We start from the raw sequence: 14953 nt of genomic DNA, 5'->3' as shown, positions 1-14953 counted from the left end.
GCTCCACCATTCTCGCTGGATCGAAAGGAAATCTGACATACTCTCCTTCTGATTTAGTTTAAACTGGATTTTTATCAAAATTGCAGAAACTTCTGTTTCTGTGATAGCAGTGAAAAGAAGAAAACAAAAGGTAAAGTGGAAGGTGGTGGTATCCCAAGATATACCACTAGTAAAGTGAGTAAGGAAAATGCAAATTATGCTGATAAAAGCAAATTATGCTGATTTCTATAATCTATTTGAAAAGCTGGGCTACACATATTTATTGAAGACCTCCTGGGATATACTCAACACTAATACACTTCTACTTGATTTAAGATACTACCAGCACATACTGTCATACTCTAGCAGTAGGTCCAAACTTTTACAAAGCAATAAAAGGGGAGAAACTCCCCTTTTTATTCTAGATAAAATCTTATGCACAACTCTAAAATATACAACAGAGAATGAGGTCCACCAAAGTGGAGCCGTAGGCCTCAAGACCCAGTCCATTCAGTTTCTTTTTCCCCCCAAGATGGTCCTGTAGAACACAGCTTGCAAAACCACTGTTGTACAACAGATTAAAACTATATCCTACCTCACTTAGGGAGTATGAGTCTAGATTAAATTTGACAACTGAAGCAAAAGTTCTGTTTTTGTTAGACAAAATATTCACAGAAAAATTCCTTCTTCATGAGAAACATTTATAAAACTCACTGTATAACAGGTAGCCACGGAATAGAAAATATGCGCGCGTACCCCTGCCCAACACACACACCCCGTGGCTGCTGCCTCTAGACCATTCCTTTAAAAGGAGAACAAGGGGTCAAGAATTATTCCAATTATTATGTTCAGATAAGTAAGATCCAGGGGTATCCTGGACAAGCCTAACATATTACAAAGAACTACAGCAGCTACAAAAAGAGGGTGCCCACGGGGGGCCTAACTTGGGTTAATAGGTAACCTCAAATGATGTGTTCGCACTGTATAAAATGAACTTTACTGAGACTATAACACCTTAATAACTAAAAAAAACTTAAAAAAAACGTAATTTATAAAAATTAACTCTCCTAGGTAAAGAAAATACTTCAACGTACACAAAACAAACTGAAGACTGAAATCAAGAAAAAGTCTTTGATGTTTGTGAGAATAAATGACATCTTTCCGAAGATGACTTGTAACCTCTTACCATTTGCATATGGTGTGACCATCTTCTTATTGGTCATTACACGTGCTGTAGCATTATTCACCTACAGATACAAAGTAGAAAGAAGGGGCAGGGAGGAAGTAAACCACATTAGGGAATATGGAGGTGCTCATTCAATAACAAAGTATTCAGTTTAAAATGTAAATTTCAGAGACAATTGATTTAAATAATTAATATAACAATATAAAATATTAATAATAGTATTTTAATTAAAGTGTTCATTAAATGAGGCTAACAAGAGTAAAATGCAGTTTCTTGGTCTCCAAATGGAAAACTAGGACAACTTTACCATCCAGGCCTCCAAAGAAAAAGTACATCTGCAAGTTCTTTGGAGATCTTTTAAACAGAGAAGTCTCTGCATTGAGAAAATATGGAAAAAAGTAATTGGAAACAGCTCTGTGTGCACGTGAACTTTGAAGTTCATTAACAAAACAGAGGCTTGCTACGTTGGTCAGGAAATAAATTTATAGGAAGATAGGAAAAAAAATCTGTGGAGTTTACCTGTTCTGATGTTCAGCTTTTTTTATATGCTTGTATGAGATTTTACTGTTTGAGGTCAGTAAACAAATATAGGAACTGAGATTCCCATGCTGACAGACTTCAGGACCATTTTGAATTTTCTAGATTATGTGGCCTATTCATTTAAGAGGAAAGTTTTCAAGAGGCCTTAAATCAGGCACTTAAAAGAATTCAAAAAATAAAGCTTATGTTTCTTTTGTTTTATGGTACTCTCTACCCTCATTACAGAACGGCATAATTAAAGCATTCTCAGTGGTAAGATAAGTAGACGCTACAAAGATGGTGCTGATGAAGAAAAGATGAATGGAGCTTAGAAGCCAGGATACTGCAGCTCAGTGTCAGAACCAGCCTCAAAGCTGTTGCAGGGAGGGTAAAGCCTTACCATAGAACCTGGTTATATACTATGTTGTCAGGTATATAAAAACAGGCCAGTTTTTAAAAGAATTATAAAACATACAAAATATAATATGTCTTATTTCGCTCTGGGAATTTATATTATGGTAAATTTGAATAGTGATAAATTTGTTACCAAAAAAAAAAAAAAACCACATCAATTTTAGGTAGAATTGGAACCAAAAATGTTTTAATAATATGTCTTTCAGGATTTGTATAGTGATGATCTTCCTATGTGAGGAAGAGAGCTGGAAACTCCATTTACTCTAGTTTGACCCACCAAATCATATCAACATTTCACATTTAAAAGAAAGAATGGGATACAACAATGATGAGACTGAGAGCATGCAGTTAAAAAACACACACACACAAATAAAAGAAAGAAAAAAACAATCAATTTTGGAAAGACAGGAGAAAGTGAAGAGCGAGGCTCTCACAGACAAGGATTAGAATGGGGCAAGAGCTTCCACTAGCTGCTAGAGCAGAAAGCACCCAAGCACTTAAAGGAAAAATGGCCAGAACCAATCAGAAACCACCAGTCAGCAAAAGAGACCAATAGCTGCACAGAACAGAGAAGGGGTGGGGAAGGACTAGGGCAAAGGGTAGGAAGACAGCTTGGGTAAGGAGAACAAAAAAGCGGGGAAGAGAAGAGAGAAAGTCAGGAAGGCTGTCACGGGCAGGAGAGAGAGCTGTCAAGGGCAAAGAAAGAACAGTCATAGCTACAAACAGAGGTCTGGGAAAGAGGAAAAGGAGGAAAGGAAGTGGGGGCAGGAAGTGCATTAATAAAACCAGCCAAACTGGAGTTCAGTAACTCTGAGTAAGATGTGCAAGGGGAAAAAATCACCATGACGTCAGTACTCAAACAGCTCAGACTGCTACAAAACAATGTGTACATCCAAAGTCCAGGCGGCATTACTCAACAGCATTGAAAATAAAAGGGGGAAAGGAAAAGGAAGAGGAGCAAGTCAAATCACATTTTGTAGTGTTAATGTGAGATGGCAGATGGACTTTTTCTTTCTTATTTGTTTGTAATTACATTTTAAAAAAGCTTCTTCTCTAGTGCTTTTGTTTCACTTACCGCCAACGGGCACCATCGCCAGCATTGTGTATAGTTACCATGGAAAGAGTGAGTCAAGTGAAGGGCCCTAAATGCTAAACCATTGGAAAGGGAGGGGAAAAAAAAAAGCAAAATATGCAGACATCTTACTCAAGATGGTGGCTTTTATATTTCATACTTTTAAAAACTGGGAAAGGGGAAAGGAGCCAGTTAACCTTCACTGCGTTATGAAAAGGGCTGGTGAGCACCAGGTGGCCGACTCACTCACAGTACTAGCACATTCCACAGGCAGCCACCCAACCCTCCAGTAACTGCTGAAATTCTAGATAGTAAATATATTTGAAAACCACATTAGTTTTGGATTCTTTCCTCCCCGCCCCCAACCTCTGTGATCTTCTGTTCCTTACTTGTCACACGCATGTGGAGGCGAACTGGCCTCCCGAGAGAGAGAGGATACTGGCTGGCCCCTTGATTCATCATAGGACACATTTCTAAATTGGGTAGTTTGTAGACATTTTAAAAGTTAGTTTTATTTTGGCCTGATTAGAGGAATTCAGAGTCTCGCAAACTGAAGCAAAGGAAAAAAATCAAGAGAGTAGAAGGATGAACATTTTGGAGGAAAAAAGTAAATGAAAAACAAATACACATACATTCGCACACAGGTAAATCAAAATTAAAACCCCAAAACAACCAAAAAATGGGAGGGGGGAGAAGGATAGAAGTGTTACTTTTACGCGTTTTAGTGCAAGAAGGTAAAGGACACAGAGACACAAAAACACAAACAAGACAGGGTTCCAAATGTGAAATAAGTGAGGCAATACACAAAAAGAGAAATAAAAATATAAACCAGAAATTGAATTATTGAAGACATGCACCTCGATTTTACGGCCCTCTACCACGGTGCCGTGTAATTTCTCCCTGGCCCTGTCTGCATCAGCACTATTCTCGAAAGTTACGAACCCGAATCCCTGCATGCAGCGGGAGAAGGGGGGAAAACATGCACATCGTTATATTGAAATACTGATCTCTTGGTAAATAGAAAAAAAATATCACAGTATGAAACTGACATCAGCAACAACTCGGCAATACTCTCCCAAAGTCACATTTTTGGTCCATGCATATTTTGTAAAGGGAAATTAAATCCAATAAAAGAATAAAGAACTGTAGTAGTAGTGATAATAATAATAATGTAATTAACAACAATAAAAACAATAATAAAATAAAACATAAAGCATGTGAGGCCAGACCAAAATTAAGGTATAGAGTTACTCGGGTCAAACTATTCAACTGAGAATCTGAACATTTTAAAAAATCCTACCTTTCTTATTTCGTGCTGCTAACATACCTATCCTTTTATATAATACTAAAAATAATTCAATCTATTATTCCCCAGTAACTTCTACATGGAACTTGATATTTAGGTGCAAACCTTGTATGATGAGTTTTTGAGGCGGTCTAAGCGTTTTAGCCCCACTTTGCCTGTTGCTTATAGCACCATCAACTTCTCTGGGAACGGTATAATTTAAGATACAGTGTTCATGCTTGATTCTGTGGGTACTGGGTGTGGAAGAGGAGAGCACTCATGTTTGTCTAAGCAAACGAAAATACCACTAAGCAGTGGTCAATTATGACTTTTCTTCAATGTGAATTTTAAACAACCAGACTGACACTCAAGAGTAAAAATATGTTCAGCTGAATTTCAGAAAATTGCTTACCCAAATTTGCCTAAATTTTGTTGAAGCCTACATCTGCTACTAAATGTATTAGTTTTTTCTATATGCAGAGAGAAAAAGGAATAGTCAAAAAGGCAACAGGAATGAGATATATGTTAGTGACATCAATTGCATACTATTTAATAGGAAACGAATACCATAAAACAGCAATACAGTTGCTACTCTGAGTTAGGATTAATTTATTTGTCCATTGTAGACGCTGAAAAACAAACAAACCAACCATGGAGTTTTAATTTATTAAATAGAAAAAGTAGGAGACCGGGAGTTAACCCACTCTACTCCTTGGCTCACATTAAATCTGAAAAGACTGCCTGGGTCATTATCATTCTATCAATTTCAACACCAGCAGGATTTACTATATACTATAGGACTATTTGACAAAGCAGTATATCAGTTTCATTCTAGGTGCTCTGTCCTTATCTTTCCACTCTGCAACTATAAAATTTTCTCAAGCTATTTATATCTGTAGAGTGGTAACTTCTTAGAATTTTCTGAGACAGTCCTCATGTCTCAACAGCTTCACTGTCCCTCTAGCATTCTTTGAATATGCCATTGTAGGATAACCTGAACCTTTACTTTCACTGAAGTTCTGCTTTGCTGCTTATTAATACCATGAGTACTCCTATGTATACAAAACATATTTTTAACTGAGATGGTAAATAATGTGCATTGCTCAATAAGATTTTATAAAAGCAACTCCATCATTCTGAAGGATCTGATTTCTCAGCATTTAAATGACTACATGGCTGGGTGGCAATCCACGGAGGATTCCAATGGATTATCTCTACCTTCAATGTGGATATCTAGAAAGTGAAATGCTAAGCTGACAGAAATTTTTTAAAATATATGTAGCTTAGGATGGAATACTATGGGTAATTTTAATTCAAAATGTTCTTTAAAAATGTACATGTGTTGAAAATATCAATGCGAACACATTTTCAGAAACAAATTTTGATATCAACATGTTATAGCCACTTTGACAACTCAAGGTGTACAAGGGCAAGTTACTAATCAATTATTCCATTTGTCATCTACACTAGCATCTGATGAAGACAGGAAGCCAGCTATCCGATCCTGGAGAATCCTCCAATAGGAAAGTTAAACCTTTTAAAAAAGGTTACAGGGTTTCCCTGGTGGTGCAGTGGTTGAGAGTCCGCCTGCCGATGCAGGGGACACGGGTTCGTGCCCCGGTCCGGGAAGATCCCACATGCCGCGGAGCGGCTAGGCCCGTGAGCCATGGCCGCTAAGCTCCGCAATGGGAGAGGCCACAACAGTGAGAGGCCCGCGTACCACTAAATAAATAAATAAATAAATAAAATAAAGGTTACAGATAGTGATGAGTTTTTATATCACATTTTGTAAGTTCTATAAGCTGTATTTCAACGGACTGTCACAGCCTTATACATTTTATGCCCTGGGTTAAATTAATAAATTATAAACTAGTGGTTGGACAGCAGATTATGTAGAGGCTAATATACAAGTTTTTAACTTTAGCATTATGACTACACACACCCACATACATACACACATACTTGTGTGTCTTTTAAATGCACCCATGGGGTAGAAAGGATAAACCTGTTCGTTTCCTTTTGAAAGTAAAGACATTGAGCCAATCTGAGGTTAAGTATTCAAGCATCAACAAGGCCCAGAGCACCAACAGGGTCTTCTTCCTTCCATGTAGCTTTTTCCTACAGCTAATGGTGAGAAAATTAGAAATTAAGCTTTGAAACCAAAATTCAGTATTCTATTTACTAAACTATATTAGTCCTACAATTCTTCTAATTTTCTCTTTCAAATCTAATTGCTAAATGTGTTCTATGACCCTTCTTTCTGTAATGTGTTGATGGACCATCTGTGACACAATGGCTGTGTGGTATCATAAGTGCTAGCATCTTACAGTCAGCATATGACGAAGTTTAACATTAAAGTCTGCTTGTGTAAGATTTTTTCAATATAACTTCAGTATTCTGGAACAAAATTTCACTTTTAAATGTTTTAAAAGTGTTTTATAAGGAAAGGTGCTTATAAACTAAAGAAAATGCTAATCAAGATATCAAAGACATAAAAATGAAGCAATCTTTTTTTTTTTTTTTTTTTTGCGGTACGTGGGCCTCTCACTGCCGTGGCCTCTCCCGCTGCGGAGCACAGGCTCCAGACACGCAGGCTCAGCGGCCATGGCTCACGGGCCCAGCTGCTCCGCGGCATGTGGGATCCTCCTGGACCAGGACACAAACCCATGTCCCCTGCATCGGCAGGCAGACTCTCAGCCACTGCGCCACCAGGGAAGCCCCAAAATGAAGCAGTCTTTGCAGGCATATTTACTAGCGTAAAGAGGAGGCAGAAGGCCTTGTTGATACTTTGGGACTCCTGATAAGAAACACAGAGGTAATAGGATTTCTTTCTTTCCTTCGAAGATAAATAGACCTTGTGTCAGGCAGAATAACAGCCCCCCCAAAGTTGTCCATGTCCTAATCCCCAGAACCTGTGAATATGTTACCTTACATGGCAAAAGGGATTTTGCAGATGTGATTAAGTTAATGATCTTGCGATAGGGAGATTATCCTGGATTATCCAGATGAGCCCAATGTAATCGCAAAGGTGCTTAGAAGTGAAAGAGGGAAAGAGAGTCAGAATTGGAGAGTGTAGCGGCCTGAGAAAGGCTGGGCTGGCTGTTGCTGGCTCTGAAGATGGAAGGGGGGCTATAGGCCAAGGAATGTGGGCTGCCTCCCGAAGCTGGAAAAGGCATGCAATGGAGCATCCCTTAGAGCCACCTGAAGGAACACAGCCCTCCAACACTTTGATTTTAGCCTAGTGAGACCCACTTTGGACTTCTGACCTCCAGAACTGTAAGCTAATAAATCTGTGTGGTATTAAGCCACCAAGTTTGTGATAATTTGCTCAGAAGCACTAGGAAATGAGTATATATCTCTCAGAATTAAGGCCTGTGATTAGGAAGATGAGAAGCATAACCAGTATTTTTGGAGTACTGTCCTTAAATACTTTTCTCTTGAGTTGAAACTTCAAACAGGTGGTTTTCCATCAACTCAACTTCTTGCTTGCTTATCCGTCACATTTACAACTTGGTTTTAAGAATATTAACTCAAATAAGGCTTGAAAAAAATTTTAATGTACTGTTTCTTCAATAAAATTTAGCACTTTTGAAAATGTGCCAGAAATTGAGCCAAGGATATTCATAGACTTAAAAAGTTACTAATAGGAAAACTCTCTTCCACGAAATTATGTTTAATGTTCCCTTATTCTTGGAAATCTAACTCACATTAATTCTGGTCATTTGGATCTCTTGCCTTGAAAAAAATTTAATACAATTATGTCTAAACCTAACACATTTTCCTTAGAAGAGCTTCAAAACGGATCATACAAGGTATCAAAAAGGGAAACATAATAACAGTCTGAATAGCTACAAAGTCAGACCCTTAACAGTACGTATTTCAGGTATGTAAGAAGATAAAAGATAAACAAAAAGTAAACTTTCATTTTTAAATTAAAAAAATGATGTTGCAACATTTGTCTATACCAGCACTATCCAATATATCCAAAAATACAGCATGAGCCACATATATAATTTCAAATTTTCTATTAGCTACATTAAAAAAGTAAAAACAAGTGAAATTAATTTCAATAATGTATTTTATTTAACCCAGTATATACGACGTATTATAATTTCAACATGGCATCATTATGAAACCATTATGAGTGAGATGTTTAATATTCCTTTTGAGCTAAGTCTTTGAAAGTGGTGTCTATCTTACACTTAAAGCACGTTTCAATTTAGAGATGTGCCACATTCCAAGTGGCCAACGTGGCTGCTGCGCTGGGCAAGGAAGGTCTACACCTTTACACTCTTACCTGAAGTTCTCAGCTCCCAAAGTTCTTCTATGTTAGCAATTTAAATACACCAGTGCTACATTCACAATTTACCAGCTATCTTAGCTGTCTTTTGGAAATTGAGGGATGCTGTGTTTATCAGGTACATGGTCGTGGTTAAAACTTCTACAGAGTGTGACAAAAATTTTATTATCTGCCTTGACATCCATTTGTCATCAAGGGCACACAGGAGCCGAATAACTGTCACCTTTTTAGTCTGGCCTCAGACTGCAGTAAATAACAAGCAACAGGATGAGCATTGTAAAAATATTTTTAAATTTGTATAATCTTTGAATTTTTCCATCTCAGAAGAATGAGAAAGAAAATTTACCATGTAACTTTTAAGGGAGAAATCAAAACCAGAAGGTTCTCCTGGGTATGGCCAGAACACAGGAATTAAAAAATAAATAAAAGAAAACTAAAACTAAAACCCATAAAATGGTAGCAAAAGAAAATAAACTAAGACTTTCGGAAATACATGCACTGTTAATTCAGTTTTAAGTATAATGAAAAACATTTCACCTCAGCATTACCCATCAAATTTTACTGAAAATCACAAAGGCCTACTTGGTGCAATTTCAAAGACAGTCTTTTGACTATATTTGGAAAGAAATAATTTCCCTTTGCATAAAATCAAAAGCCAGGGAAATAGGAGAGAAATTACAGCATATTTCTTGTGTCTGAGGAATGGGAATAGAGGTTTTATCTTCCCTAACTCCAGCCTAAACATAAGCTTAACCCAAACCCAGATTCCCATCATTCCAGAAATCCACCTGAGAGAAGTAATGCAAACACATTAACTAAAAATCTGCTAGAAATCTCAGTAATTGTTGCTGTGCTCTCTTCTGCAGTCCTTTAGAGGACTTAACAATTGACACTGTGTGAAGAAGAAGAGCTTCTATACATTCAATATTTATAAAACGCGTCCCTTCAAAAGTGACAAGTATACTCAAAGTATGTTGACAAAACTTTATGGAAAATATAAATGTTAGAATCTTTGTATTTCTTTTTAAAATAAGCTTGATAATTATCACAAACAAAATGTCATGGGACTGGGTGATAGTGAACAGGATGGTGGAAGGTCTGAATTTCAACAGTGAAATAAACTTTTGAAAACAAGTGCTCAGTTACTAAAAGCGTCTAGCAGACAGTACAAGGTCAAGAGTATTGGCTGTTGAACTAGGTGACCACTGTTTAGTGCTCTGTTTAAGATTCTATGTGAGAATATGTGAGAAAAAAAGAAAAAAGGAAGGAAATACATGAGAATATTGTGACTATTCCATTTAATGAACTATGTATGCTTTCCCCCCTTACTTCTCATTAAACGTCATGTTTTCCTTTTATAATGGTTTTTAAAAGGGTGCTTTTTAAAAATTGTTACTCAAAGGATCTATAAGGAGAATGACAATATAATTTATTGTTCAAACTAGGATACTTTGAGGGAGAAAGGGGACATTATTAATTGCTAAGACAACAAGTATAACTGGGACTATCCTAGATAAACCAGGATATATGGCCACTCTCCCTATACACTAACTTCTTATTGTTTGTATTACTACTTTGTCACGACTGGTGAAATTTGGAGAATCAATAATGCTATGCGTATCTGTTTAATCATTTTCTAGATTCTATATGAGTACATTAGTTAACTTTTTGGAAGGGGTATCATTTTTCATCACATATCTTAATTAAACATTTTCAAAAGGATAGTCTATCTTTGCTTCAGTTAATCACAGAAAACTAAATACAGCTGACTTTATGTTTTTACAAAGGAGTAGGGAGTAAAAAGAACACTTTCAAAAATCAAATGAAATAATTTAAATAAATATGTATGTATGTATATGCATGTAAACAAAATAAATTCATTTCATAAAAACCAAATTCAGAATATGAAGGTCAAAGAAGAAAAAAGGAAAATAGTCAACAACAAAGAAACAACTACTTTCTGGAACACAGAAATTCTACTCTCCAGGCAAGGTGGAAAGGTAGACTACTAGCAGGCAGGGAAGGAATGGACATGCAGCAAGACAGTGTTCACTTATGTTTTTAAGGGGGTATATTCTCAAACCCGGGGCCAACGATCTCATAAAAAATAAGACATGGTAATAAAGAGTTGCTTTTTGTTTTGCAGTCACTTGGTTAAATACTGTTTTACATGTAAGTATTACTTATCTCTAAAAACTTGTCAGTTTTTCCATTATTGCTTCAGAAAAAATTCAATAAAGCTAATTTCTGTACAGAAAAGCACTCTGTTAAAAAACTGAGCAATTCTTAGCTAACCAATAGGACCATATAAGTCTCCTTTTCTCTGGCTCCTTTCAAGACATGTTGTAATTTTATAGTCAACCCCAGACACAAAAGTAATGAGAAACTAAACTTAATTTACAAAAAGAAAAGTACTCATTAATTTATCTCAGGTGGATCCCAGAAGACGCATCTAGGTTTTGACTCCAAAATAAATCTCTATTAATGAGCCCATTCCAGCTAAGAACTTTAGGTAGCAGTTAAGAAGGGCAAAGGATGAAGACAGGTTTTTGTATCAGTTCTAGAAGGCAGGTCCAAGGCAATTCTGAATTCTGTGCTTTGTTTTAAAAACATTTTCCAATTAGTACACAGTCTGTCTACCCTTCAGCAGCCCAAAGAAAAAAGGGCAGTGAGGACACAGCATCAAGCTGAGAGAGGCAGCATATACTTTTAGATTCCCCAAAGAGAAAAGGAAGGCTTGTGTCATTTTAAAATGGAAATTACAGGGGAGGAGTAATTGAATCGGGTAAATTAAAAATTTTTTGGTAGTAGGCAAATCCTTGAAGTCAATGAAAGAAGCCTTAGAAAGATCAATTTCCTTTGCTTCACAAGAATTCAATCAAATTATTTTCTTGGTAAGGAGCAAAGTCCTCAATGCCTGATAGAATTTTATTGGGCTTCCGGTTGTTAGTCTAGCTAAGAATGTTTTAAGTGCAAACACTTAAAACCAAAAGCATTTAAACGATACTGGTTCAGATAAACAGTGTGGTCAATAATCTTCATGTGTTTATTTCACATTCATGTGCTTCTCATCTCTAAACCATTGTCATTTTTCTATCTTGTATCTAAAAAGTTCACAAAAAAATAACAGCAAACTATACAACAAAAGAATAGAAATCCACTGTGAGGAAATTACAAGTATAAACAGTTTTACTGGTTACAGTTTGAATAGATTTCACTTTAAAAATACTTACCAAGTTAAGTGCTGGAGAAAGTTCTGTATAGGCATAATTAATCTTTTTTTGTTTTAACTGAAAACTGAAAGCTTAGAGTATAATTACCTCTTTAATAATAAACAAATAATTATTATAGTCAGAATTAAACACTTTTAGTGTTGATGCATTCTATAAAGGAAGGGAATAATAATCAGAAGCATTAGGAAAGCACAAACATTTTTATTAGTACAGATGGGGGCAGGAAGTATATATAACTCTGTAGATATGTTATTAGTTCCCAAAGTATGGTGAATTTGGAGTAGGAAATTAAGAGAGGTAAATATTAGCTTACTTATTTACTTTATTTAGCTCTTCTCAAATTACATTCTTAAGAGATTTAATCATAGCTAAGGGCTATTTTCAAAGTTCAGTAGGGATGACCAAATGAAAATTAATTTCAAAAACTGGTCTAATCTAAAAATGCAAGTAGAACTGAACATAGCAAGGTAAATATTTACAAGCCTGCCCACAGCTGATTGTGTCTGTGGAGTGTATTCCATTTGTTGAGGAAGAAGAAAACTCTCACATAAAACATTCTGAAATTCAGTTCATCAAATATTTTTTCACAACACCATTTGTAAGACTTTACAATTCCTTCATTCCTAAAAGCACTGCTGCTTATTTTAGTGCATAAAAATTCTAAATCATACAGATTGGGAATTTAAAACAGTAAATTATTATGTTCATCCTCATGCAAAAAAACCCCAACTCACTGTATTTGTAATTGAAGTGACTCTCAGTCCTGAAGCTTGCCTATCTGGGTATAACTTAAAGGAGGAAATCCACAGTGAATACCTGAGTCACTACTCCCTGTTTTCAAGCTTTATCAGAATTTACTGAACAGAGAGAACAAGTCAACTGAACAACTGAAATATTAAATTTGTTCTAAGTATGCCATTTTGAAGTTCGATTTTTAAAAGCTGAACTGTTCTGGTAGAATTCAGACTAGAATTCTCACAAAATTTCACTTTTTTCCAGTCTTCTCTCTCGTCCTTTACAATAAGAAGCTTAGGCCAAATTTAAATCTGAGAAAGGACTGACATCTCCTACAGCCTTTCTTCCCTACGTCCACACTCTCCCCTCAAACCTCTCCTGTTTCTACACCATCACTCTCCCAATTTAAGAAAGATTCAGGAGAAATCTGGCCACGCAGTGGCTTATGTTTAGAGGTAACCTAATCAAGCTAGCTCACTGGGATACTTTTTGCAGGCTTGAAAAACAGCTTAAGTTTTCTGACTATTTACTATTTTAAATAAAACAAAACTAAAAGAAACCAAGCACACAACACTGAAATGGAGCTTACCTTAGAGCCACGTTCATTAAAGATTATTTCTACATCTAGGATTTTGCCAAACTGCTGCAGAGACAAAAATAAAAACATTTACTCATGTTCAGCTTTTTATCCATATACTTTACTTTTTTCTGAAAGAGGAAGAGGTGGTTTTTTTTCTTTAAACTACTTATTTAACATCCATGTTTCTATTTGTTGGTAGGTCCCAATATCAGTTGTTGATTTTTCCTCATCATTGAGCTGATAATTTTTCCTTTTTTAATTCACTCACTCACGCATTATTCACCTCTTTATAGTGGAAGCGGTTTTCAGAAGTTATTCACAGCGTCACTGTATTACATGCTTCTTCACATGGACAAGAACTGGGGGTTTTCCTAACTATATCTCTAACTTTTGAAATCGTAAGTAGAAAGATATACTACTGATGGCTGTTTTTCTTCCCTTTCTTGTTTTTTTGGGCCGCACCTGCCACGGCATGCAGGATTTTAGGTCCCTGACCAGGGATCGAACCCATGCCCCCTGCAGTGGAAGCTCCGAGTCTTAACTATTGGACTAACAAGTAAGGCCTTCCTTTTTTTTTCTTTTTAATAAATAAAAGTAAACCACATTTACTAAAAAAAAAAATAGAAAATATAGATAAACAAAAAGGAAAAGGGGAAACAAAAAATGAAGATCATCTGCAATCCCAACACCTTAACATTTTGGTACACAGCCTTCCCAGCTTTTCCTTAGGCGCGCGCGCGTGTGTGTGTGTGTTTACTTTTCTTAAACTTCATATACTATGAATAACTTTCCCAATCAATAAATATATATGTGTTATCTCCATAGGCTACATGCCATTTTCCAGCATACCAAACATTCATGGACACTATGGATGAGTCTATCGATATTTATTTGCCACTTCAATATTTCTGCAATAAACATCATCTAGAATATTTAAAATAATAACTTCGTTTCGAAATTAGTTAAATATTTTAACATTTGGAAAATCAAACAAAGCTAAAAATACACCACCTAAATAACTCTATTGCTAGGTAGCTAAATAGCTGATTAGAGGGGCATACAAATAACACAGTAATTATCTGGAGGAGAGGTATATATAAGGTGATAAAACTACCTGTTTTAATCAATACCTGAATGAGCTGAATTGAAGGAATGTACAGTAAATCTCCAATATCGTTTTGGCTCACATTTCCCTTTGAGAACTAGACTCACAGACCCAATTATCTATTTCACTTGGATTTCAAACTAGACTTTGGGAAATGTGAAGAAACTAAAAAACGAAAAGAGCAAAACAGAGATCATGTTTTCTTATTGGGTTGAATCATTACTATCTTTATCAAAAAAACATGTATTAAGAACCCAAGTTTTCTAGAATAAGACTTCTGGACTTGATTCCAGTTTCACCATTTAATAGAAAATCAGAAAAATCAAGGGAAGAGGAAAATGTCTTATTTTAGGAAGGAGGGCACTTTATTTTATTTCTATGTCTATCCAAAAAACTGAAATTTGGGGCTTCCCTGGTGGCGCAGTGGTTTAGAGTCCGCCTGCCGATGCAGGGGACACGGGTTCGTGCCCCGGTCTGGGAAGATCCCACATACCGCGGAGTGGCTGGGCCCGTGAGCCATGGCCGCTAAGCCTGCGCATCCGGAG

General features: G+C 36.3%; 1 protein-coding gene across 21 annotated transcripts in view; it reads right to left on the bottom strand.

Moving 5' to 3' along the window:
• The window catches only part of RBFOX2 (RNA binding fox-1 homolog 2), a 262366-nt gene that overhangs the window by 25101 nt on the left and 222312 nt on the right, over positions 1 to 14953 (bottom strand). For 17 of the 21 annotated variants that reach the window (XM_019952416.3, XM_019952418.3, XM_019952414.3 and 14 more), the window contains 3 exons: positions 13313 to 13366; positions 4028 to 4120; positions 1166 to 1226 (listed from right to left, as the gene is read on the bottom strand). In XM_019952416.3, coding sequence (XP_019807975.1) covers positions 1166 to 1226; positions 4028 to 4120; positions 13313 to 13366 — 208 coding nt within the window. The remainder of the gene's footprint in view (positions 1 to 1165; positions 1227 to 4027; positions 4121 to 13312; positions 13367 to 14953) is intronic. The other 4 variants (XM_073788217.1, XM_073788218.1, XM_073788220.1 and 1 more) reach the window with 1 other exon arrangement.

Source organism: Tursiops truncatus, chromosome 11, assembly GCF_011762595.2.
Source record: "Tursiops truncatus isolate mTurTru1 chromosome 11, mTurTru1.mat.Y, whole genome shotgun sequence".
NCBI classification, from domain to species: domain Eukaryota; kingdom Metazoa; phylum Chordata; class Mammalia; order Artiodactyla; family Delphinidae; genus Tursiops; species Tursiops truncatus.
Note: the sequence above shows the minus strand (reverse complement) of the source record. Positions and strands in the feature narration are given on the sequence as shown.